Below are 26,400 nucleotides of genomic sequence, written 5' to 3' on the forward strand. Positions count from 1 at the left end.
ACAGCGAATCAGAGGTGATATTTGTTTTTTTTTTGGAAATCACGGAGATGAACTAAAAAATAATTTTCAAAAACTGTCAAAAAAATACTAAATTAAACTCTAATCAAGAGAAAAAAGAACGCAAGTACAGATAAAATTTTGTCGATTGTGGTCGTTTTTTTAATCTCTTCAAATAACCCAGAAAAACGAAAATTTTTTTTCAAAAATTTTACAAAAAAAGTAAAATTAGTTCTATTGAAAAGAAAAAATAATAAACTTTTCATAAAATTACGTTAATAAAATATTAGTAAAAGGAAGATGGTTTGCAAAATATTTCGAAAAAATTAAAATGGGTTGTTTTATCTATCCAATTAAACGAAAAAAAAACGGAATAATTTCAAGTTTTCTAAAAAAAAAAAAAGGTAAAAGGGTGTAGATTCAAAAGAAAAAAGACTAGCCCAAGCAGAAATATTCGAAGACAGCAAATCTGAGGTCATTTTTGCTTTTTTTGGAAATAACAGAAGTGAACTAAAAACGAATTTTCAAAAACTGTCAAAAAATGCTAAATGAGACTCTGTTCAAGAGAAAAACTTTGTTATTTGTGGTCATTTTTGTTAATCTCTTCAAATAATCCGGAAAACCAAAAATATATTTTTCAAAAATTTTCCAAAGAAAAAAAATTTGCCGTATGTAAAAGGGTTGTAGAAGAAGAGTTGAGGATTTAAGTTGTTTACTACAAAAATGTTGTTTTTTTATATTTTGCCCTTTTTTCTAAATATACATGGCCATCCTTTCATAACAAAAATTTAAAACATGACTACGTATATTAAGAAAAAAGGCAAAATATAAGCCCCACCCACCCGCCCTATCTCAGTAGTGATGATTTTTTTTTCCGTCTTTAGTCATGGGGTGGAGCTTATTTGCAAAATCCTTGTTTTCCTACGAAAAACTGCAATGTACAACGTGTCGTTGAGTAATCGTGTTGTTGAAAGTACACTATAAGTATGTATTAAGTAAAAAAGAAAGCCAAAAGATAAGCTCCACCCATCCGTCTCAATGTTAATTTGGCTGTAATTTGTAATATACATAGTATTTTTTGAACAACACGATGCTCAAAACATGTCTTGCATGGTAGTTTCTTGTACAAAAATCAGGATTTTGCAATTAAGCTACGCCCTCCTAGCTCACGACGAATAAAAAAGATCATCACAATTGAAACAGGGTGGGTGGGTGGGGCTTATATTTTGCCTTTTTTTCTAAATATACGTAGCCATCTTTTCACAACAAAAATTTAAAACAGATGATTACGTATATTAAGAAAAAAGGCATGTCTGCCCCGCCCACCCACCCTATCTCAATCGTGATAAATTTTTTTCCCCGCCTTTAGTCGTGGGGCGTAGCTTAATTGCAAAATCCTTGTTTTCCTACGAAAAATTGCAATGTGCAACATGGTCTTGAGTAATCGTGTTATTCAAAGTATACTATATGTATTAAGTAAAAAAGATAAGCTCCACCCATTCGTCTCGATCTCAATCTGGCTTTAATTTGTAATATACATAGTATTTTTTGAATAACACGATGCTCAAAAAATGTCTTGCATGGTAGTTTCTTGGAGAAAAATTAAAATTTTGCTATTAAGCTCCGCCCTCTTGGCTTACGATGAATAAAAAAAATCGTCACAATTGAGACAGGGCGGGTGGGTGGGGCTTATATTTTTAGCCTTTTTTTCTGAATATACGTAGTCGTCTTTTCATAGTAAAAATTTAAAACAGACGACTACGTATATTAAGAAAAAAAGGCATGTCTGCCCCGCCCACCCACCCTATCTCAATCGTGATGATTTTTTTTCCCCGCCTTTAGTCGTGGGGCGGAGCTTAATTGCAAAATCCTTGTTTTCCTAGGGAAAATTTCAATGTGCAACATGTTCTTGAGTAATTGTGTTGTTCAAAATACACTATATGTATTAAGTAAAAAAGAAAGCCAAAAAATAAGCTCCACCCATCCGTCTCGATCTCAATCTGGCTTTAATTTGTAATATACATAGTATTTTTTGAAAAACACGATGCCCAAAAAAAGATTTTACATGGTAGTTTCTTGTAGTAAAAATAAGGATTTTGCCATTAAGCTCCGCCCTCTTGACCCACGACGAATAAAAAAAATCGTCACAATTGAGACAGGGTGGGTGGGTGGGGCTTATATTTTGCCCTTTTTTCTTAATATACGTAGCCATCTTTTCACAACAAAAACTTAAAACAGATGGCTACGTATATTAAGAAAAAAAGGCATAATATCAGCCCCGCCCACCCACCCTCAATCGTGATGATTTTTTTACCCCTCGTAAGTCGCGAGGACGGAGCTTAATTGCAAAATTCTTGTTTTTCTATGAGAAATTGCTATGTGAAACATGTCATTTGCGAAAATCAGTCTTAACAGGTACTAGCCCCGCCCACCCACGCCCTCTTTTCTTACAGGGCATTTCTTTTGCCAAAATCAGTCTTATTGTAGCAGATACTAGCTCCGCCCACCCACCCTCTCTTTTCTTATAAGGTATGTCAACTGCCAAAATCAGTACTACCCCCGTAAGTACTCATGCATTAGATTCGTGCAGTGTTGCCAATTTTACTTTTTCTCTTTTTTTTTAGTAATCTACATCATAAAGAACTTTTTTATCATTTTTTATTACATAACGTACTGACGAGTTAATCCGTCATTTTCCAGACACCCGGTATAGTCAATCAAAGGTTCGCCGCGCTCCCTAAAGTCTTTAAAGTCCAATTTTACAGGAATCTGTAACACCTTAATTATCACCAAAACGGTTTTGACAGTTACTTGTCAATGCCACCATTGTCAATTTCGAACTTATTAAACTTTTTTAAGTAGAAAGGTACTCAAATTAGGAGTATATTGAAGTGGTTGGTTAAAATTTCAACAATAAAATTCAGCGGTGCCAGACGTCAGTTGGCCATGGAAAAACCAATACGAGCGCCATCGTGCGGACAGTTCGTGAAACAAAATCACGAATGTCAACACTGTCACTTTCTCTTTGAAATAAATAAATAAATAAATACCCACTTTATCATAAAATATTTAAATTATTCAAAAACTCCTCGACGTGTACATTACCATCACTACCCAACTGATTTCTCTTAAAAAAAGCATTAATGTCACTCGAACTCTCGCCGAACCGTTTCTTCACGTCACCAAAATCCACCTTCTCACCACCACAAACCAAAACTTCGTTAAGATCTTCAGCCAGTTTATACGAGACGACAGTTTTAAATTTCCTCCTCAATTTATCGACAATCGCGGGCCTCAAACTGCACTCACGAAGCACCAAGTTCAACACAAAAAACCCTAGAAAGTACCACAATTACAAAAAAAAATCCCCAAAAAGCGACAAGTACCTGAATCGGCGACCAATTTAGCGACATTATCGAGCACCTCCTCCTCCAGGAACTGCTGCGGAGGACAACTCATCCCAATACTGCTATCCTTGCTATCCACATCGAACAAAACCGCGTCCCAGCGCTCCCCCGCCGCCGCCATTTTCCCCAAAAACTCCACGCCATCTTGAATCACCACCTTCAACCGCTCGTTCTGCACCAACCCGAACCACTTCGTCGCCACTTCGAGCATCTCCGGGTCGATATCCACAGCCGTGATTCGCGTTTTCGGCAGAAACTTGTACAAGAAGGAGCACAACCCGCCGCCTCCCAGCCCCACCACCGCCACCGAGCTGGGTTGTCGTTTGCGTGTGGCTAAGTGCGCCGCCACGCTCATGTACACGTGATGGCGACACGTCAAGTGCGTCAAGTCCACGATCTCTTTCGCACTTTTCTTGGTTTTGATGGTTTTTAATTTGGCTTCTGATTGGATGACGAGCTGCGAACTTAAGTAGAACAGGCGCCGGAATTTGTTTGAGTCGATCTGCACATCTTCGACCACGTAGGGACCCGAGAAGTCGGATTTGCCTTCGACTTTAATCGACCGCGAGCCGACGTCGGAACCTAGGGACAAGTAGGGGATTTTTTTGTTTTTTAGCGAGGAGGGGGCGAGGTTGCAGACTGTTTCGTTCAACTCGGTTTGGACTTGCTCGAAAGTACCGAAGTTGTGGCCGCGGTGCATTGTCACGATTGCCAACCGGTTGGTTTTAGTGACTTTGGTTAGGTGTTGGCGACCGGACTTAGTGGAAAAGAGCCACTCCGCCTCCCTAAACAAAAAACGTTATTATTTTATTTTAAAATCGTAGTTATAAAAAAAACGCACCTGCCCTGGGGGACTATGAAGGCGGCGTACTGCGCATTGCTCGCCTCGGGCTTAATATCAACCACGTAGACCGTAAACCTGGGTTTAGAAATCTCCCCCTTGTACAAATCGAGCGAAATCTCGTCCTCTTGAATCGTCGTCCTTTTGATACTAGAACACACGAAAGCCGCTCGTTGCACGTTCGCGACGTGCACCATCACGTCCTCGGTGGTCTCAAACCGCTGCATTTTATCCCCAGTGCTAAAATTAACCTCCAAAATCCGCCTCGGTAGCGCCTTGAATTTTGTGCAAATCACCACAAACACAGGCATTGTGTTTTCCCCATTCTCGATCGCTTTGTTCTCGGCTTCGAAACAACGCACCACCCGGAACATCCAATTATTATTCGGAAAATAGTCCAACAAAGCTTGCAAAATGTGTTCCTGCAATAGGGTCACACAAATGTAACGACCCGCCAATTTTAGCACTCGTTGGACTTCAGTGAAGTATGTTTCGATTTTGGTGAGAGTCTCGGGGGTTGAGTCGGGCATTAAAGCGTCTAGAGTGCCTTTATCGACAACGACCGTGAAGCTTTCGTCGTTGAAAGACATGTCTAGAGCGTCCATTTGGAGGTATTTGAGGTTAGGGCGCTCTTTCTCGGTTTGGGATAGCATTTGGCGGATGACCACTTGCGAGATGTCGATGTTGGTGATTTTGCTTGAAAAGAGACACGTTAGGGGTGACAAGGGGGCTGTGTGAGTCTTACTGGTAACCAATGTCGTATAAGTCGCGTCCGAGGGTCGAATTTCCGCAACCCGTGACGAGAATGTCATCTTGTTCCTTGATATATTTGTGCAAGTGGGTTGAAAGCTCCGGATATTCACCGTACCTTCGAAAAAAAAAATTAATCGAAAGTGAGGTTAGGTTGTTGACGTACCATTCGAAGGCTTTAGCGCCCCGTTTCTTGAAAAAAGAGTCCCAGTATTCCTTCTGACTGAACTCTTTGTGAGATTTTGGTAGTAAATTCATTTTATTTCACTAAAGTGGTTTATTGTTTGTATACACGACACGAGGTTAAGTCGGGTCAACTGAACTACTCACCGCTCTCAGAATTAATAATCAATTTGAAACTAATAATACATTTTTCATATATAAAACAAAACAATTAGAAGCGAACACGTGCAACTAAAGTGATAAACAAATTACTAGAATTTTGTTGCGTAATTAAAACACGTGGGTAGACGCTATGCACGGTAGTTGCAACCGATTTGTCACTTGTCACTTGTCAATTTGCATTAAACCTACTTTTTGTAATAATAGATTTTAAAAATTGTTTGCTTTCGTTATCTGCTTGTATTTTTAAACTAAATCACTCGCTGTGATACAAAATTATAGATAATAGTCTTTAATACGTCTTGAGTGCGCCACGCATTCAGTGCATGACCTCTACGTCCTTCACCTGTCACCTCACACCACCACTCCAAAAATATTAGCCGGTATATTCGAGATAAATCATCTTTTGGCACCCGTATTCCGTCACAAGTGCATGTTTCCCAACTAGAGGTCATTCAGGGTGACAGCGTCATAGATACGTAAACTATTTCCATTCATTTGACCACCAGCAAGCCACTACTTCGTTACCATGGCTCTGAAACACACCGTCAAGCTTTTCGCCGTGAACAAAAACGGGTGCGCCGTCTTTACCCAAAGGGCGAAGTAAGTTTTCTTAAATTTTATTCCATAACCCCCCTAATAACTGATTTTTAGCTCGTGGTGGTCCCAAGTGGAGATGGGCCCTCCCGATGCCATTTTGGGTGTAACTGAAGCCTTCAAACGCGATACCAACCCCAGTAAGATAAATCTAGGAGTAGGCGCCTACAGAGACGACAACGGTAAACCATATCTCCTTCCAAGTGTACTCAAAGCCGATGAAAAATTGAGGGCACAGAAACTGGATAAGGAGTACGCCCCTATCGCTGGTAACCCCGAATTTTGCAAACTTGCGATTTCGTTGGCTCTTGGAGACAACTCAGAGGTTATAAGCAACGGTTTGAACGCCACTGTGCAGAGCATCTCCGGCACGGGCGCGCTGCGAGTGGGGGCTGCCTTCCTCAACAACTTCTTCCCAGGCAACAAGACTGTGTACTTACCCAAACCCACGTGGGGCAACCACACCCCCATTTTCAAGCACTCGGGGCTCAACGTGGGGGCCTACACGTTCTACGAGCCGCAGTCGTGCGGGTTCGACTTCCAGGGGGCCCTGAATGACATTTCCGTGAGTAAACCCTGAGTAAACCAAAAATTCTTCAGCTTTTTTGACACCAACTCAAACAAGTTGACGTTTAGTTTATTAGTTTTTGAATCAAGTAGGCAGTTTTGGTGTAATGTTGGTTGCATACTTATGGGGTATTAAAATTTTCTGTCATTTTTGATGTAGAAAATCCCCGAAAAATCCATCATTCTGCTCCACGCTTGCGCCCACAACCCCACCGGGGTCGACCCCTCCCCCGAGCAGTGGAAGGAGCTGTCCCAGGTGGTCAAAAAGCGCAACCTCTTCCCGTTCTTCGACATGGCGTATCAGGGCTTCGCCTCCGGGGACATCGACCGGGATGCTCAGGCCGTGCGCCTCTTCCTCAAGGACGGCCACAAGATGGTCTTGGCGCAGAGCTTCGCCAAAAACATGGGCTTGTATGGCGAGAGGGCGGGGGCTTTCTCTGTCATTGGTGACAGCAAGGACGAGGCTGACAGAGTCATGTCGCAAGTCAAGATTTTGATTCGTGCCATGTACTCGAACCCGCCAATCAACGGCGCCCGTATCGTAGCTACCATCCTGAGCGACCCCAGTCTGCGCGCTGATTGGCTCAAGGAGGTGAAGGGGATGGCTGACCGCATCATCGGGGTGCGCACGCAGCTGCGCGAAAACCTGAAGAAGGAAGGGTCGTCGAAGAACTGGCAGCACATCACCGACCAAATCGGGATGTTCTGCTACACGGGGATGACGCCCCCACAGGTAGGCGGAGTCGGAGGCGGGGCTAGACTGACGCTTGTGTTGTAGGTGGAGAAGCTGATCAAGGAGCATAGCGTGTACTTGACCAAAGACGGGAGGATTTCCATGGCGGGGGTGACGTCCAAGAACGTGGATTATCTAGCGCGTGCCATGCATCAAGTAACCAAATAAGGGGCGGAGCCAAGCGCATTTTATTAGCATTTACGAAGTATTATGCTTTAAGTATACAAAAAAACACTGTACATTTTACAAGTCAGATTTAATAAAATAGATATTTATAAAATACAACTTTAAATACAACTTGAACACAATCTTAATACGTTTGTCGCTCAATAAAATTTAAACTATACAAAATTCAGATTTTGCTTTCCGTCGTTGGCCACTCGATACTGTCGAAGTCTTTACAGTTCGAGAGTAGGTGATTTTTCACGATGCTCTGTAAGGCACACCTCATCGATTTTTCTTCGTTCAGTTCGGAAGACAGCGCTGATACGTTGTACTCTAAAATACTTAATTTACTTTGAAGGACTTGGACGGCGTCGATCAAATTTTTATTTGAATCTGTTTTCGACCAGTTCGTCACATCAACTGGAAAAGCAAGTCGATAAAAAGGATACTTGCTACCGATAGGAGTAAGAACACACACACCAGTTAAGTACTACGAGATTTGGTAAATATCATCACAGATCGTCAGAGTACATGAAGCTTCGATGGAGTCGGGACGATCGCACATTCTTGAGAAAAAAAGCAGTTTGGTTAGGGAGTGTGAAAAAAACATGCACAATGGGGAGAATGTGCGATCGGTAGTGTCACGTTTTACGAAAAATTCAAGGATTTAAATTGTTTTAAAGTGGGGTAAAGGTCGATGATGTTTTTAAGCAGTTGGATGCTATTATGCAATCATTATGCGATTTTTGGTTCAATATCCTGTAAACAAAATTATCGGGACGGTTTTTTCCGGTAATAATCCGTGCGTATCTGACAAATATTGCGGCAGATGTTTCCAAATAGTTACGTTTGTGCATTCTTAGAAAAATTTTGCAAGCTTTGTGGGACAAGCTTATGGAGTGTGAGAAATATCGATATCTACAGAGAAGTAAATATTAACATACGAGTATTACGTCAGTTGAACTACACGTGTCAACGTATATACAGGTGGAGATATTATCGTGATTTTTTATCGATTAATTTATTGATTTCCAAAATAATAAAAAAAATACGTAAATCGAATGTACCTAGTAACCCTGAGGAGCTGAACAATTGTCAAAATATCATTAGTCCAGTTCCAACTACATAAATAAAAAATTATCTTGTAATTCCTGTGAATTCAAAATAATGCCACTTTTTCTAATAATTATTTTGAATTCAAACAAGTATGTGTATTTTAGTCCTCGAGGAAGCTCTAATAAAGGAGCGAAACGTTGAGTTAAAGACAAACGCTTATTTCTCTGTCCTGGAGTCCACTTTTTCGACAATGATTAATATTTATAATTTTGAGAATTTCTAAAAATATATAAAGAGCGTAAAATAAGCACAAGAATCTTGAGTAACTGAATAAAATACACCAGTTTCATGTAATATCGTTCCAATTCCCCCTAATGCCAACGTAATTCCCGTAAATTCGAGATAATTCCATTTCTTGTAATCAATTTTTCAAATGCCAGAGTAATTTTCGAAATTCCCGCCACAAATCATTAAATACATAATTAATTTTAGTTTTATCTTTCTGAAAAAAGGTTATGAAATTTAAAAAATGTATCAAAAATTCCAACAAATTTCACAAAACTGCACAAAATTCCACTAATTACAATTAAATTCTTGAAATTCCAGTGTACCCAAAACAATTTTAAGAACTTCAGAAGTTCCATTCCATTAAATAAAGTAACTTTTTCGAAAAATATGCATTGACTGAAAAGTTGAAAAATTACCAAAATCTTTGTAACGAAGTTATTTTTGAAATTCCCAGAAAAATCACTAAATGCATAATTAACTTCAGTTTATCACTTTCGAAAAACATTGTGAAATTTAAAAAATGTCAGTAAATTAAAAACAAAAATTCCGTAAGTTCAAAAAATTCCACCAACTAAAAGTAAAACTTTGGAGTTCCAGTGTATCCAAAACAATTTTAAGAATTTCCAAAATTTCATTCCATTAAATACGGAAATTCTATCGAAAAATATAAAGGAATAACGTAGTGACCTTGAAAATTACCAAAATTTCATGTAATATAATTCCAATTCCGACTAATGTCAAAATAATTCCGCTAAATTCGAAATAATTCCACTTCCTCGTAACGAAGTTATTTTTGAAATTCAAAAATTCCTTTCCACCCAAAAAACTAAAATTCAAAAATGAGTACATTAAAAACAAAATTTCCCTAAGTTCAAAAAATTCCTCCAACTGGAACTGAATTTTTGAATTCCAGTGAATGCAAAACAGTTTTAAGAATTTCTAAAATTCCATTCCATTAAATACAGTAATAATTATCTCTAAGAATATAACGGAATTAATTTATTTTTATTCTAATTAACTCCGACTAATGCAAACATAATTTCAGTAAATTCCAAATAATTCCTTGTGATAAATTCTTCAAATTTCACAGTTATTCTCGAAATTCCCCTGAAAAATGATTAAATACATAATTGATTTTAGTTTTATAATTTTCAAAAAAATATCAAATTAAAAAAGTGTAGCAAAAATTCCAAAAAATTACACAAAAATATCAGCAAACTGTAAAAAATTCCGCCAATTACCATCAAAATTTCATAGAATATAATTCCAAATCCGACTAATGCCAAAATAATTCCGGTAAATTGGAGATAATTCAATTTCCCCGTAACAAATTCTTCAAATTCCAAAGTAATTCTTGAAATTCTCAACAAATTACTAAATGCATAATCAAGTTTAGTTTTACCATCTGCGAAAACCATAATCAAATTAAAAAATGTATTAAAAACATTCAGTAAATTAAAATAAAAAATTCCGTACGTTCAAAAAATTTACCAACTAGAACTGAATTTTTGGAATTCCAGTGAATGCAAAACAATTTTAAGAATTTCTAAAGTCCCTTCCCATTAAATAAAGAAATAATTCTGTCTAAGAATATAACGGAATTACGTAATAATTGATCCTGAGGAGCTGAAAAACTACCAAAATTTCATGAAATATCATTCTAATTAACTCCGACTAATGCAAACATAATTTCGGTAAATTCCAAATAATTCCTTGTCATAATTTCTTCAAATTTCACAGTTATTCTCGAAATTCCCCTGAAAAATGATTAAATACATAATTGATTTTAGTTTTATAATTTTCAAAAAAATATCAAATTAAAAAAGTGTAGCAAAAATTCCAGAAAATTACACAAAAATATCACCAAACTAAAAAATTCCGCCAATTACCATCAAAATTTCATAGAATATAACTCCAAATCCGACTAATGCCAAAATAATTCCAGTAAATTCGAGATAATTCAATTTCCCCGTAACAAATTCTTCAAATTCCAAAGTAATTCTTGAAATTCTCAACAAATTACTAAATGCATAATCAATTTTAGTTTTACCATCTGCGAAAACCATAATCAAATTTAAAAATGTATTAAAAATATTCAGTAAATTAAAATCAAAAATTCCGCACGTTCAAAAAATTTATCAACTAAAACTGAATTTTTGGAATTCCAGTGAATGCAAAACAGTTTTAAGAATTTCTAAAATTCCATTCCAGTAAATACAGAAATCTTGTCTAAAAATATAATGGAATTACGTGGTGACTTAGAAGAGCTGAAAATTTACAGAATTTCATGCAATACGGATAATTCCAATTCCGACTAATGCCAAAAAAATAATTCCGGTAAATTCGAGATAATTCCACTTTCTCGTAACGGATTCTCTAAATAGTTTCACCATTTTCGAGAAATTCAAGTTTAGTTGTACTCTTTTCGAAAAACCTAATGAAATTTAAAAATGTATTTAAAAAAAAACGTAAATTGATAAAAAAAAAATCCGTAAGTTTAAAAAATTCCACCAACTAAAACTAAATTCTTAAAAATCCAGTGTAACTAAAACAGTTTTAGGAATTTCGAAAATTCCATTCCAGTAAATAAGGTAATTCTATGGAAGAATAAACGGATTTTCGTAGTAAATGATTTTGAAGGGCATAAAAATTACCAAAATTTCAGGCAATATACATAATTCCAATTCTCACAAATTCCACAATAATTCCGGTAAATTCTAGACAATTCCACTTCTTCGCAACGAATTCTTCAAATTCCACAGCAATTCTTGAAATTCCGAAAAAATCACTAAATGCATAATCAAGTTTAGTTGTACTCTTTTCGAAAAACCTAATGAAATTTAAAAATGTATTTAAAAAAAAACGTAAATTGATAAAAAAAAATCCGTAAGTTTAAAAAATTCCACCAACTAAAACTAAATTCTTAAAAATCCAGTGTAACTAAAACAGTTTTAGGAATTTCGAAAATTCCATTCCAGTAAATAAGGTAATTCTATGGAAGAATAAACGGATTTTCGTAGTAAATGACTTTGAAGTGCTGAAAAATTACCAAAATTTCATGCAATATATATAATTCAAATTCTGACAAATTCCACACTAATTCCGGTAAATTCTAGACAATTCTACCTCCTCGCAACGAATTCTTTAAATTCCACAGCAATTCTTGAAATTCCGAAAAAATCACTAAATGCATAATCAAGTTTAGTTTTACCATTTTCGAAAAACCTAGTGGAATTTAAAAAAGCATTTAAAAAAAATGTATATTAATAAAAAAAATCCGTAAATTTAAAAAATTCCACCAACTAAAATTAAATTTTTAAAACTCCAGTGTAACTAAAACAGTTTTAGGAATTTCGAAAATTCCATTCCAGTAAATAAGGTAATTCTACGGAAGAATAAACGGAATTTCGTAGTAAATGACTATGAAGGGCTGAAAAATTATCAAAATTTCATGCAATATACATAATTCCAATTCTGACAAATTCCAAAATAATTCCGGTAAATTCGAGACAATTCTACTTCCTCGCAACGAATTCTTCAAATTCCACAGCAATTCTTGAAATTCCGAAAAATCACTAAATGCATAATCAAGTTTAGTTTTACCATTTTCAAAAAACCTAATGAAATTTAAAAATGTATTTAATAAAAACGTAAATTAATAAAAAAAAATCCGTAAGTTTAAAAAATACCACCAACTAAAATTAAATTTTTAAAAATCCAGGGTAACTAAAATAGTTTTAGGAATTTCGAAAATTCCATTCCAGTAAATAAGGTAATTCTATGGAAGAATAAACGGATTTTCGTAGTAAATGACTTTGAAGGGCTGAAAAATTACCAAAATTTCATACAACATACATACACAATTCCAATTCTGGCAAATTCCACAATAATTCCGGTAAATTCTAGACAATTCGATTTCCTCGCAACAAATTCTTGAAATTCCACAGCAATTCTTGAAATTTCGAAAAAATAACTAAATGCATAATCAAGTTTAATTTTACCATTTTCGAAAAAACTAATGAAATTTAAAAATGTATTAAAAAACCGTAAATTAATAAAAAAAATCCGTAAGTTCAAAAAATTCCAACTAAAACTAAATTCTTAAAAATCCAGTGTATATAAAACAGTTCCAGGAATTTCGAAAATTCCATTCCATTAAATAAATTAATTCTGTCAAAAATATCATTTCATATAATATCAATTTACTTATACTAATATCTGGTACTTCAAGTGACCTGTGAAAGTCACAAATGCTGCAAATTTGCCACTTCTTTGTAATGGTAGATATATTTTTGGAGCTTTGTCTTTGACTCAAACTTTCAAACTGATGGTAATCTGACAAGACGAAAAATCTGTCAAAGACAAATGTTCAAAAATCCATGGCTGTCTTTGATCGTGTTTTTTATTCCTCTCTAGTTAGTTACACACTCCGAAAGAGGCGGAACAAATCAGTGCCGACTTGGATATGTCATTTGTCAAAGTAATTCCCTCGAATTTTGGGAGATTCCAACAATTACTAATTAATTCCTGTTAATTCCGGCGAATTCGTGACAATTCTCTACCTTATAAAAACCCCAGCATCCAACTGTAAAAAAATCCACTCTCATCAAACCCCACCCCCACTTCCCTCCTCCATCGACCGTCTGCCAAGTGCGCCACCACCAAACTCTACTCTAAGTGCTGCGTCTTGCGCAGCTGTCGCACAACGAACGAGCCACAGCACCAGGTGGAAGCCCTCGGCGCGTGCGGCCTGTAGTTGCGCGGCTGGAGGACTTGCGCCACCGCCGACGAGGACCGGCTGAGGTCGATGCTGGACCTGTGCGAACGTGCCAGTTTATCATGCATTCGTACGTTACCGCCGGTCAGTAAGTCCGCTGCGAAGAGCCGAACCGCCCACCACCAGAGATGGAACAGAGATAGAAGTTAAGAAGGGGAGAGACAGATAGCGAGAGGACGGGGACGGTGCCGGAGCGGCACTCACCTGAGTTGACGGTGTTGCGGGGCTTCACCGTGCAGAAGTACGCCTCGATCACGTCGAGGATGAGCCCGTCCTCCTTGTAGCTGAGGCGGGGGCCGGGCCGGCTGTACGGCACGGGGCTGAAGGCGAGGCAGGGGCGCAGCGGCGGCGACGGGCGCAGGTTGGTGGCCGACCAGCCGCGGCCGTGGGGCGGCGGCGGCGGCGGGCTAGTGGCGCCGCTGGAGCGGCTGCTCGGGGGCGTCGCGGACCCGCCCGCCACCAGAGGAGACGTCTGCAAGAAAAGACAAACATTTACAATCCGAGTCAAACTACTGATACTGTGGTAATTAATACTTTGGTCTTGGTAGCGTTTTTGAAGCGAAAAGAATGCGGGTTTCTGTAGCTGAGTGACTATGCTTCAATGATTTCCTTGTTTATTAGTGATTTTTTTTTTAATTTGAATAGTTTCCAAAATAAAAATAAAGTCAGTTTCTAGGACAAATTATAAATTTTAATTATAATTTTATTTTTTACAACATTATAATTTTTTTTAGGATTAGAATTTTTCATTATTTAGAGGATTTTATTTTAAATTTTTGTTGAAATATTGGTTTTAATTTTATGTTGGATTCTTAAACTACAATGCGTAAGTTTCAGTGATTTTTTTTTTAATAAAATGTGATAATTTCAAAAATGTGATAAAAGGACAAAAAAAAAAACAACCAAAAAAGACTACAAAAAAGGGGACTAAAATTGTAGAGTGACAGAAAAAAGCAAAAAAGCAACAAAAAAGAACTAGAAAACAAGACAAATAAAGCGAGGAAAAAGACAAATAAAAGCCATTACAAAAACGGCAAAAAAGGAGTCAAAGAACGACCAAAGAAAAGCCAAAAAAGCTCAAAAAGAGACAAATAAATTGACAAAACCACAAAAAAAGGGACCAAGATTATAAAAAAAATTACGACAAATTGCGCTTCCAAAAAAGGGACCAAAATAGGCGACACAAAATTTACAAAAAAAAAACTTATCAAAAAAAAAAAAAACGCCAAAGAAAAAACGCAATAAAAAACAAAACGAAAGTCTTTAAACAATCTGGGCGACCAAAAAGACAAGTAAAAGCGAGAAAAAAGGCCATAAAAAAACGAAAAAAGAATCCAACAAAAAAGGCTCCCAAACAATTGACAAAAACAAAAAATGAACCAAAAACTTACAAAAAGACCACAAAAGTGAAAAAAAAGACGATAAAAAACACATTAAAAAAATTCCAAAAAATGGTTAAAATTGGTTCAATCGACCGAAAATTGGTGTCAAATTATAGATCATCTTCGCCCAGTTACAAATCCGAAATCGCCGTCCCGACATTTGTTCCAATAAAACCAAAAAGTGAATACAAAATTTTCAAAAATTTTCCAAAAAATCGTTAAAATTGGTTCAATCGATGTAAAATTAGTGTCAAATTGTAGATGATATTCCGCCAGTTGCAAATCCGAAATCGCCGTTCCGATATTTGTTCCAATAAACGCGAAAAGTGAATTCAAAATTTTCAAAAATTTTCCAGAAATATGGTTAAAATTGGTTCAATCGACCGAAAATTGGCGTCAAATTGTAGATAATCTTCCGCCATTTACAAATCCAAAATCGCCATCCCGAAGTCTGGTTCAATAAACGCGAAAAATAAATTCAAAGTTTTCAAAAATTTTCCAAAAAAAGCTTGAAATTTGTTCAATCAAGCGAAAATTGGTGTGAAATTGTAGATAATCTTCGGCCAGTAACAAATCCGAAGTTGCCGTCTCAATATTTGTTCCAATAAACGCAAAAAGTGAATTCAAAATTTTCAAAAATTTTCAAAAAAAATGGTTAAAATACGTTCAATCGAGGGAAAATTAGTGTCAAATTGTGGCTAATTTTCCGCCAGTTAATCTCAAATTGCCGTCCCGATATTTGTTCCAACAAAAACAAACGCAAAAAGTGAATTCAAAATTTTCAAAAATTTTCCAAAAAAATGGTTAAAATACGTTAAATCGAGGGAACATTGGTGTCTAATTGTGGCTAATTTTCCGCCGGTTACAAATCTCAAATTGCCGTCCCGATATTTGTTCCAATAAAGGCGAAAAATAAATTCAAAATTTTCACAAATTTTCCAAAAAATAGCTTGAAATTTGTTCAATCAAGCGAAAATTGGTGTGAAATTGTAGATAATCTTCGGCCAGTAACAAATCCGAAGTTGCCGTCTCAATATTTGTTCCAATAAACGCAAAAAGTGAATTCAAAATTTTCAAAAATTTTCAAAAAAAATGGTTAAAATACGTTCAATCGAGGGAAAATTAGTGTCAAATTGTGGCTAATTTTCCGCCAGTTACAAATCTCAAATTGCCGTCCCGATATTTGTTCCAACAAACGCAAAAAGTGAATTCAAAATTTTCAAAAATTTTCCAAAAAAATGGTTAAAATACGTTAAATCGAGGGAACATTGGTGTCAAATTGTGGCTAATTTTCCGCCAGTTACAAATCTCAAATTGCCGTCCCGATATTTGTTCCAATAAAGGCGAAAAATAAATTCAAAATTTTCACAAATTTTCCAAAAAAAAGCTTGAAATTTGTTCAATCAAGCGAAAATTGGTGTCAAATTGTAGATCATCTTCGGCCAGTCACCAATCCGAAATTGCTGTCTCGATATTTATTGCAAAAAAACGCGAAAAATTAATTCAAAAATTTAAAAAGTTAAAAAAAAAATGGTTGAAATTTGCTCAATCGACTGAAAATTGGTTTCAAATTGTAGATAATCTTTCGATAGTGACAAATCCCAAATCGCCAACTCGGTATTTGTTCGAATAAACGCGAAAAATTAATTCAAAAATTTCAAAAATTTTCCAAAAAAAATGGTTGAAATAGGTTCAATCGGCCGAAAATTGGTCTCAACGGGTAGACAATTTTCCGCCAGTTACTAGTCCCAAATCGCCGTCTCGATATTTGTTCCAATAAACGCGAAAGCGAATTCAAAATTTCCAAAAATTTTCCAAAAAAATGGCTAAAATTTGTTCAATCGACCGAAAATTGGTGTCAAATTCTAGGTGATCTTCGACCAGTTATAAAACCGAAATCACCGTCCCGATATTGGTTCCAATAAACGCGAAAAGTGAATTCAAAATTTTCAAAAATTTTCCAAAAAAATTATTAAAATACGTTCAATGGAGGGAAAATGAGTGTGTCAAATTGTGGCTAATTTTTCGCCAGTTACAAATCTCAAATTGCCGTTCCGATATTTATAGCAATAAACGGGAAAAGCGAATTCAACATTTCCAAAAATAAAAAAAAAATGTTAAAATTTGTTCAATCGACCGAAAATTGGTGTCAAATTATAGATAATCTTCCGCCAGTTACAAATCCGAAATCGCCATCCCGAAATCTGTTCCAATAAACGCGAAAAATTAATTCAAAATTTTCAAAAATTTTCCAAAAAAAAGCTTTAAATTTGTTCAATCAAGCGAAAATTGCTGTGAAATTGTAGATAATCTTGGGCTAGTTACAAATCCGAAATCGCCGTCCCGATATTTGTTCCAATAAACGCGAAAAATAAATTCAAAATTTTCACAAATTTTCCAAAAAGAAGCTTGAAATTTGTTCAATCAAGCGAAAATTGGTGTCAAATTGTAGATAATATTTCGCTAGTTACAAATCCAGAATTTCCGTCTCGATATTTGCTCCAATAAACGCGAGAAGTGAATTCAAAATTTTCAAAAATTTTCCAGAAAAATAGTTAAAATAGGTTCAATGGAGCGAAAATTGATGTCAAATTGTAGATAATCTTCCGCCAGTTACAAATCCGAAATTGCCGTCCCGATATATGTTGCAATAACCAAGAAAAGTGAATCCAAAATTTTCCAAAAAAATGCTTGAAATTTGTTCAATCGACCGAAAATTGGTGTCAAATTGCAGATAATCTTCCGCTAGTTACAAATCCGAAATCGCCATCCCGATATTTGTTCCAATAAATGCGAAAAGTGAATTCAAAATTTTCAAAAATTTTCCAGAAAAATAGTTAAAATAGGTTCAATGGACCGAAAATTGGTATCAAGTTGTAGATAATCTTCTGCCAGTTACAAATCCGAAATCGTCGTCCCGATATTTGTTGCAATAACCAAGAAAAGTGAATTCAAAATTTTCAAAAATTTTCCAAAAAAATGGCTACAATGACACAACAGGCCGTCAAAAAATTACAAAAAATTCACAAAAATCGTCGGTTTTATAGTAGTTTGGAAAGCAATTATTTGTAAAGGAGTTTTTTTATTTTTTTTTTCCAAAAATCTACAGAGAACTAATAAATCGAAGTTTATTATCGATTAATTGTGGTTTGTGTATTATCAACACGAATTCAGTATTTTCGGGATTATCTGTCCAATAAAAGCGGCTTTATGGCGATTGTTACGAAGAAATCTAGCTCCAACACTGTATGAAAAATACAGGGGTGTATTGTTTAGCTTTTATGAAGTTCCTGGAATAAAAATGAACCGTCCCACGCGATGAATCCTTTATTTACACAATCGAAAAAACAACGACCAGTCGAAAACAAACCAATAATAACTCAGCTGAACCACCTTCTTTTCATCCAGTATTCCAATTTAACGATATTTACCGTTACGTTTCAGTCGCACCGACTCCATGATTTTAGTAACACAACTACCTTCACCAAACAAACACTAAATTTTTCAAGTCGCCAGAATAAACTCCCTCGCTTAATCCGCCTTGTCTGACGATCGATAAACTGTTTAAAATGTTCGTGTATATTTTCCGACTCCGTTTAAAATAATATACACATAGTTAACACACTCCACATGCTCCTTAACCTTGATGGTTAGTCGAAATCTTAAAAGTGAGCGCAACAGTATAAAAAATGGCCGCCGCTTTAATCCTGCTTCTGCTCATTCTCAAACACGTTTTCCGCCCAGGTGAAGCTTTGGACTGCTACGTTACCAAATTTACCACTCTGGCAGCTTTCAACGTAACCGCGGAACCGACCATCAGAGACTGTAGAGCTTACAAAGAGGACGAAATGATGAGGAAAGATATCAAGTTGCCGTGGTACTACTGGCAGAATAGTCTTCGTTGCTACACCGTAGGAATCAGAGCTAAAGCAAGTGAAACCAGAACAACCCAAAACTATTTTTTTTTTTAATAAATATAATAATAAATTACTTAGTTTCCAGATTTAAACGAAACGAAAAATTTAGACATCCGATTGTGCTCCTTCAAAGAAGACTGCGACGACATTTCTGAAAAAATGAACCTCGAAATGGTGCAGTCGGCCGTTTTGGGGGTCGTGAGGTGCAGCGAGTGCAAGAGCAATTTATGCAACGGCAAGATCACCAACGATCTGGTCAAAGTTAAGGCTGATATTAGCGCCTATAGACGCAATTTGTACATAGGCGCTGGCGGCTGTGGAGTCGTCGGGGTGATAGGGGCCTTAACTCGTTGTCTGTTTTGCAGAAAATCGAAAAACCCAATCATAGTCAACGTATAGTTGTCTGTCATGATGTAAAACTAACTAATAAAAATAAAAATTATCAAGTGTATTATTTTGACGGTTAGATGTCACCCTACCAACTCGCCTACTTTATTACTCAGCTATTAAGGGGACTCGCTAGACGGTGTATAACATTTTTTTGGTTTTTTTGTATGAAAAAATGATATTAATATAGATGTGTCATACATTAAACTGCAGCTTTTTTCATATTCTAGGGCGCAGAGACCAGTTCAATAAACTAAAAAAATATGGCTGAGAAATATCGTAAAAAAGCACCATTTTATGTTTTCTTTTCAAGTTTTTTGAGTCATAACCACCATAAAATCGCTTGAAAATTCGCACATGGATAAAACATCACTTTTTACAGAGCGCAGAATCATTAAATGTTTGTTAGTGGTACAATTTGTACAAATTAGTGCAAAATATGTCGAATAATTTTAACAGGAATATTAGAGGAAAATTAATGATCTATTGGTTAGCAGAGTTTTTAACCGAAACTAACAGTTATTGAAAAAAATGGGTATCAATTCGACAGAATTTGAGCAGTTAGTTCAGTACTTTGCCGATAGGAGCGCCACTAAAATTTACGGAAGCGACTTTCAGGTAAAACCCTTATCGCCTGCTTTACCATAAGCTGATTGTTAGAGTTCTCGGCTGATTTTTCTAATTTATGGCAAGGAACTCAGTTTTATAACAAGCCGCCAGGACCGGCCGTAGTAATCTATCGTTAAGGAAATTAACTTTTACGCAATGAGGTACTATCATAAAACCGAATTAAAACTGGGGAACTATAATATTTTTACTCCACTCAGGATCCTGAATTCAATACACATGATTACTAAAAATTCATTGTAATATTATTGTTAATATATGTTTTGCTTTCTTAATTAATAAAACTAATAAACATATTTATAATAATAATAAAAAATATATAAAATACAGCTTTTGTTTAACACGTATAAGTAGATAAGTGTATTTACTACTTATCCCAGAAAGGAGGTGTTTTAAAAAAGCCCTACGCCCAGTAACTTCTCCCTTCATTGTTTAATCGAAAAAAGTGCTCGTATATGTTTTCATTTGCCGAGAGATCATTTTCAAAATATATTTATAATAAAAATATGCAAGTCTTGGTGATGAAAAATGTACTCCTAATAAATTATTAAAGTACATAAAAAAAAGAAACAAATTTTATTTATTTTAAAAAAATCTCTCGCAAAGGCAGGTTCCTCTTTCTTCTTGAATCAATTATTTCGGGCAATAATGCGCCAAAGCAAAATCTGCCAAGTTTATCTGCCATCTTTTTACATATATTTCTTCGTCTTTATAAATTTTTTCTATATTTATTCCATTGGGTGTCCATACAACAAAATAAACTTGTGAAATACCCGTAACAAGCAGTTGTCCCTGGACTTGAAAGTACTAATCATGATTTCTTTTTTAGTTTCAAGTATCTGTCTGTCAATGTACAAAATTTGATTATTTTTTTTCTAACCGCTTCTTCGGGAGACAAATCTTGCGATTTTGAAGGGCATTTAATTTCGACTAATGCACTCCTATCCTCTAGAACTCTGTCTGGACTAGCAGCCAAGTAAAGAAATTGTTTTGAAATAAAGACACACCGTTCAGTTTTTATATTTTTATTTATTTCAAAACACTTGACAGCTTTTTCCTCACTTTGCTGTCCATAGTATGTATAACTGTTACCTCTAAATGTACTGTACAACAGAGACTCCACAGTTTTAGCTATTGCTATAGTCGGTCCAAGTTTGTAAATACGTCCAAAATTTGAAGCCGTAACCCTAATTTCTCTTTCTTTTGCCCAAATGTGCCTGTTGCCTAGTGTCTATTTAAATTTGGTCTAAATTCAAAGATAATTTTCTCAAAAAAACCTCTTTGGCTGTCACAAATGTTTCTACATCCATGACAGGATTTTCTAAAAAATATTTAAACTATAATCGCAGTCGGGACCAGCATACGTAAATTTTTTTACGACATATTTTTTTACGAATACTTTCCTAAGACGAGCTTGTTTTATAGACGAACAATATTTTTTTGTTATTACACCAGGACCGTTTTAATCACAATATATTTACTTATCCCCTCTAAAAAATTGATGACGTCACCTCAAAATTTTGCTGAATAAATCCTATCTAAATTGTATAAAATATGATGAGTCTCTTCTTGTGATTTATCATTCCATTCATGTTTTTTGGATTTGCATATACAGGATGACCCCAAAAATTAATGAACGCGTAAATTTATTTTATTGATTTAATCAGGAACTGCAGAACCCAATGCTTTGAAATTTTGCAAATGTTTTAAGGTTATAAAGCGCACAATAAATTTTTAGTCCAAATATATTTGCTTATCCGCTCCAAAAAATTGATGACGTCAGCTCAAAAGTTTGCCGTATAATCCTATTTAAAATTTACAAAATATGATGAGTCTCTTCTTGTAATTTATCATTCCATTCATATTTTTTGGATATGCATATACAGGGTGACTCAAAAAATTTAATGAATGCGAAAATTTCTTTTATTGATTTAATCAGGAACTACAAAACCGAATGCTTTGAAATCTAATGTGAAAAAAAAAACATAATAGGTTTGTAGTCGTCACGTTTCCGATAGCGAGGGAAGTACTGTCTAAACTCTTTAGACTAATTTTTTTGATTTTCCCATTTTTCCATTTCTCAATTTTTCAATGTTTCAGTTTGGGTTTTTTTTCACTGTTTCGATTCTTTAATTGTCCTTCCATTTTTAGGTTTTTCAATATTTCAGCTTTGGAATTTTGCAATATTTCGTTTCTTCAATTTTTCAAATTTTTGACATTGTGTTTTCTCGGTTTTTAAATTTTTCGATGTTCTAATTTTTCAATTTTTAAAGTTTTAGGTTTTTAGATTTCTCACTATCTCGACTTTTCGATTTTTCAGTTCCATGATTTTTCAATTTGTCGAAATTGTAAATTTTAGATTTTTTGGTCTCGATCATTCAATTTTCTGAGTTTTCAGGCTTAGATTTTTTTTGTTGCTCAATTCTTGGATTTTAAAAATTTTTGTTTTTTAAATTTTCCTATTTATCAACTTACTGGGATTTCAATGTTTTGATTTTTTGATTGTTCAATTTCTCGATTTTTTGAATTTTAGTTTTTGACACGATTTTTTTTTCAAAAATTTTCAGTTTTTTAATTTATTAACTTCACGATATTTCACTTTTACGATTTTTAAATTTTTTTATTTTTCAGTTTTCAATTTTTGACGTTTCTAAATTTTTTGATTAACTGATTTTTTGATTTTCTCATTTCTCTATTTCTTGATTTTTCAATTCTTTCTTCAATTGGGATTTTTCAATTTTTCGATTTCTGGATTTTTCAATGTTTCAGTTTTGTATTTTTTCACTTTTTCGATTTTTCAATTTTCCTTCCATTTTTCAGTTCTGCGATTTTGCAATCTTTCGGTTCTTCAATTTTTCCATTTTTTGATGTTTCGATTTCTCGGTTTTTCAATTTTTCGATAGGTATTTTAATTTTTCAATTTTTAAGTTCTAGATTTTCCGTTAATTTTTTTTGTTTTCCTTGATGTTTTGATTTCTCGATTATTCGATTTTTCAAGTTCTCGGTTTAGATTTTTTGGTTTTCCAATTCTTCGATTTTTAATTGTTTAATTTTTAGATTGTTCAATTTCTCGATTTATAGATTTTTCAATTTTTCGGTTTACCGATTTTTTTCATTTAAAATGTTTCAATTTTTCAATTTTGGTGTAATTTGAAAACGGTATTAATAATTCATTTAGGGGAATAAACTAATAGACGGGCTTGATAAGCCTTGTTTGCTCTACAGTGTCTAAATTGTGTTTGAATAATATGTATAATAATTATCTCGAATATTAAAATTAATTTCAATGTTTTGATTTTTTGATTGTTCAATTTCTCGATTTTTTGAATTTTTAGTTTTTGATACGATTTTTTTTTTCAAAAATTTTCGGTTTTTCAATTTATTAACTTCACGATATTTCAGTTTTACGATTTAATTTTTATTTTTCAGTTTTTAATTTTTGACGTTTCTAAATTTTTCGATTTTTCAATTTTTCGATTAACTGATTTTTTGATTTTCCCATTTCTCTATTTCTTGATTTTTCAATTCTTTCTTCAATTGTGATTTTTCAATTTTACGATTTCTGGATTTTTCAATGTTTCAGTTTTGGATTTTTTCACTTTTCCGATTCTTCAATTTTCTTTCCATTTTTCAGTTTTTCAAGATTTCAGTTTTGAATTTTTTCACTTTTTCGATTTTTCAATTTTCCTTCCATTTTTCAGTTTTTCAGTATTTCAGTTCTGAGATTTTGAAATGTTTCGGTTCTTTAATTTTTCCATTTTTTGATAAAAATCGGGGAGTTGAAAAATTGAGGTGACGGAAAATTGAAAAAGGGCACAATGAAAAATCGAAAATGTAAAAAATGGAAAAATGAGAAATTGTAATATTGAAAAATTGGAAAATTTGGAAATCGACAAATTGTAAAATTATAAAATCAAAAATAAAAAAACGAAAAAGTGCATAATAAAAACTTGAAAAATGTACAAAAACGAAAAACTGTATAATACAAAACTTAAAAAATGTACAAAGTGAAAATCAAACTTGAAAATTTGAAGAAAAATTGCTAAAAACCTCAAAATTTTAAAAATTTAAAATTATAAAATCGAAACAACAAAAAATAAAAGAAAAAAAAAGGAAAATTGTGATATAAAATCGAAAAAGTGAAAATTAAAAAATGGGGAAAATGAAAAATAAAAATCGGAAATAAAAAATTGGAAAAGGGAAAAATTAAAAATTGAGAAACTGAAAAATCGAAAAACGAAAATCTGTAATACTGAAAAATTGTCAATTTTTCGATTAACTGATTTTTTGATTTTCCCATTTCTCTATTTCTTGATTTTTCAATTCTTTCTTCAATTGTGATTTTTCAATTTTACGATTTCTGGATTTTTCAGTGTTTCAGTTTTGGATTTTTTCACTTCCGATTTTTCAATTTTCTTTCCATTTTTCAGTTTTTCAAGATTTCAGTTTTGAATTTTTTCAATTTTCCTTCCATTTTTCAGTTTTTCAGTATTTCAGTTCTGAGATTTTGCGATGTTTCGGTTCTTCAATTTTTCCATTTTTTGATGTTTCGATTTCTCGGTTTTTCAATTTTTCGATAGGTATTTTAATTTTTCAATTTTTAAGTTCTAGATGTTCCGTTAATTTTTTGTTTTCGTTGATGTTTCGATTTTTAAATTGTTTAATTTTTAGATTGTTCAATTTCTCGATTTATAAATTTTTCAATTTTTCGGTTTACCGATTTTTTTCATTTAAAATGTTTCAATTTTTCAATTATTAAGTTTTCGATTTTTCAATTTTGGTGTAATTTGAAAACGGTATTAATAATACATTTAGGCGAAGAAACTAATAGACGGGCTTGATAAGCCTTGTTTGCTCTACAGTGTCTAAATTGTGTTTGAATAATATAATAATTATCTCGAATATTAAAATTAATATGTCAAAAGAATACGAGAAATGATTATTCTGTGCTGAAGGTATGTTGTGGGTCGCCTGTCATAAATTATCATTATTCTGCATTATCGGCTTACGATACTTTTATGACCCACGTCCGGTAGTCGTCTATCCCAGCGCGCCATTATGTAAAACCAACTAATAAAAATAAAAATTATCAAGTGTATTATTTTGACGGTTTGTTTACGCGAGCTGCCACGAGGTGGCACGACCCACGCGCTTTCAGCGCATCGCCGCTAGATGTCACCCTACCAACCGCCTACTTTATTACTCAGCTATTAATATTCCGACTTCGCTCTTTTCACGATCCATAAACCACGATTAACAGACTCTTGTGTATTTTTTGAGCTTCCGCTAAAAAAATACACACGTAAAACACATTCCATATGTCTTGAGTTTTACATCAGTTGTGATGAAAATACCGACCGCGTCGGCACGAAAATGAATCTGTTTTTGCCGCTGCTACTCCTACTCACCGCCAACTACGGTATTACGTTTCATTTCGACTTTCCGGTTTTTTATTGTTGTTCTTGTAGCTTGCTCTTTCGACTGCTACTTCACCAATTTCGACGACCTGAAGACGTTCGATAAAAATGCCGAAACGGTTATAAAAGACTGCGAGGATCACATAGTGAACGATATAGGGTTTATTCGACGGCCGAAAAAACCTAGCTTCTTGTGGAAAGCTCTGGAGGATGACCCCGAAATAAAAAATAGCATGCTGTCCTGGAACATGAATCACCGCTGCTACACGCTTAGTTTCAAAGCGCAAGCAAGTAGCCAATCGTGGTAGTAAAATTCGATAATTTTGATTTTTGGCAGTTTGAAAACACGACTGAGGATGTGAGGATTCAGCTGTGCGACTACAAAGACAACTGCGAGCATTTTTTCGACCGGGTGAAAGGCTTGGATTTGTTGGTCGTCACCAACATAACGTGCGTCGAGTGTTTCGGGAATCTTTGTAACACTAAGGATGCTGAAGAGAAAGAGGAAGTTTTTTACGAAGAAACTAGTTCGTATAGACGGAATTTATCTATAGGTGCCGGTGGATGTGGAGTGGTCGGTGGCATAGGTACCTTAATACGTTTGCTGTGCTATCGGAAATCTAAAAATAGCAAGTCAGTTAATGTATAGTTTAGTAATGTTTATGGACGCTTCAATATATGTTTTGAGGAATCGCTGATCTTTTAAATAAACACTTCTGAAGGGTGAACTAAAACCAGGTTTTTGAGAGTTTCCCGGATGGATTATTATAGCGGGTGTCTGGAAAATACGTTATGTACGGGGTTTCGGGAGTCCCAAAAAAACATTTAATAAGACATTTATAAATTATAAACAAAAATAAAACCAACAAAAGAAAAATCCATCATCACTACGTGCTAAAATAAAACTGATTTTGGCAAATAACATAGCCTGTAAGAAAAGAGAGGGTGGGTGGGCGGGGCTAGTATCTGCTAAAATAAGACCGATTTTGGCAAATTGTTAAACGTAGCAAAAGAACCAATTTTAAAATCACTACAACTCCACTAAAATGTGAGAAGGAATTTTTTTACTATTTTTCCTAAACTCACCAGTTGATTGTTAAGAGCGTAGCGAAGAGTTAATCCGGCATTCTCCAGACAGCATAATAACAGC

At 34.6% G+C, this 26,400-nt stretch overlaps 5 protein-coding genes across 5 annotated transcripts in view; 3 read left to right on the plus strand and 2 right to left on the minus strand.

Moving 5' to 3' along the window:
- Positions 1-3,051: 3,051 nt before the first annotated feature.
- Positions 3,052-5,422, minus strand: LOC135136974 (eEF1A lysine and N-terminal methyltransferase homolog). Its single transcript, XM_064066491.1, has 5 exons — positions 5,162-5,422; positions 4,991-5,113; positions 4,246-4,941; positions 3,384-4,189; positions 3,052-3,333 (listed from the first exon to the last, which is right to left on the minus strand). Exons 1-5 carry the CDS (start codon positions 5,251-5,253, stop codon positions 3,056-3,058), a joined length of 1,995 nt encoding a protein of 664 aa, XP_063922561.1. The 5' UTR covers positions 5,254-5,422; the 3' UTR covers positions 3,052-3,055.
- Positions 5,423-5,594: 172 nt separating this feature from the next.
- On the plus strand, positions 5,595-7,585 carry LOC135136978 (aspartate aminotransferase, mitochondrial-like). The gene is made up of 4 exons (XM_064066500.1): positions 5,595-5,940; positions 5,992-6,499; positions 6,662-7,234; positions 7,280-7,585. Exons 1-4 carry the CDS (start codon positions 5,867-5,869, stop codon positions 7,400-7,402), a joined length of 1,278 nt encoding a protein of 425 aa, XP_063922570.1. The 5' UTR covers positions 5,595-5,866; the 3' UTR covers positions 7,403-7,585.
- The window catches only part of LOC135136985 (rho guanine nucleotide exchange factor 7-like), a 28,284-nt gene continuing 9,355 nt past the window's right edge, over positions 7,472-26,400 (minus strand). Inside the window, exons 2-3 of the mRNA XM_064066507.1 lie at positions 13,725-13,992; positions 7,472-7,819 (exon numbers count right to left, since the gene is read on the minus strand). Coding sequence (XP_063922577.1) covers positions 7,587-7,819; positions 13,725-13,992 — 501 coding nt within the window. The 3' untranslated portion in view covers positions 7,472-7,586. The remainder of the gene's footprint in view (positions 7,820-13,724; positions 13,993-26,400) is intronic.
- Positions 18,368-19,218, plus strand: LOC135137103 (uncharacterized). The gene is made up of 3 exons (XM_064066658.1): positions 18,368-18,551; positions 18,647-18,831; positions 18,898-19,218. The coding sequence occupies exons 1-3, from the start codon at positions 18,533-18,535 to the stop codon at positions 19,216-19,218; spliced, it is 525 nt and encodes a 174-aa protein (XP_063922728.1). The 5' UTR covers positions 18,368-18,532.
- LOC135136981 (uncharacterized) lies at positions 25,167-25,941 on the plus strand. Its single transcript, XM_064066502.1, has 3 exons — positions 25,167-25,252; positions 25,302-25,537; positions 25,588-25,941. Exons 1-3 carry the CDS (start codon positions 25,207-25,209, stop codon positions 25,897-25,899), a joined length of 594 nt encoding a protein of 197 aa, XP_063922572.1. The 5' UTR covers positions 25,167-25,206; the 3' UTR covers positions 25,900-25,941.

This window comes from Zophobas morio, unplaced genomic scaffold (assembly GCF_036711695.1).
Source record: "Zophobas morio isolate AGI-343-1 ecotype UQ-CSIRO unplaced genomic scaffold, CSIRO_AGI_Zmor_V1 ptg000028l, whole genome shotgun sequence".
In the NCBI taxonomy this organism is placed as follows: Eukaryota; Metazoa; Arthropoda; class Insecta; order Coleoptera; family Tenebrionidae; genus Zophobas; species Zophobas morio.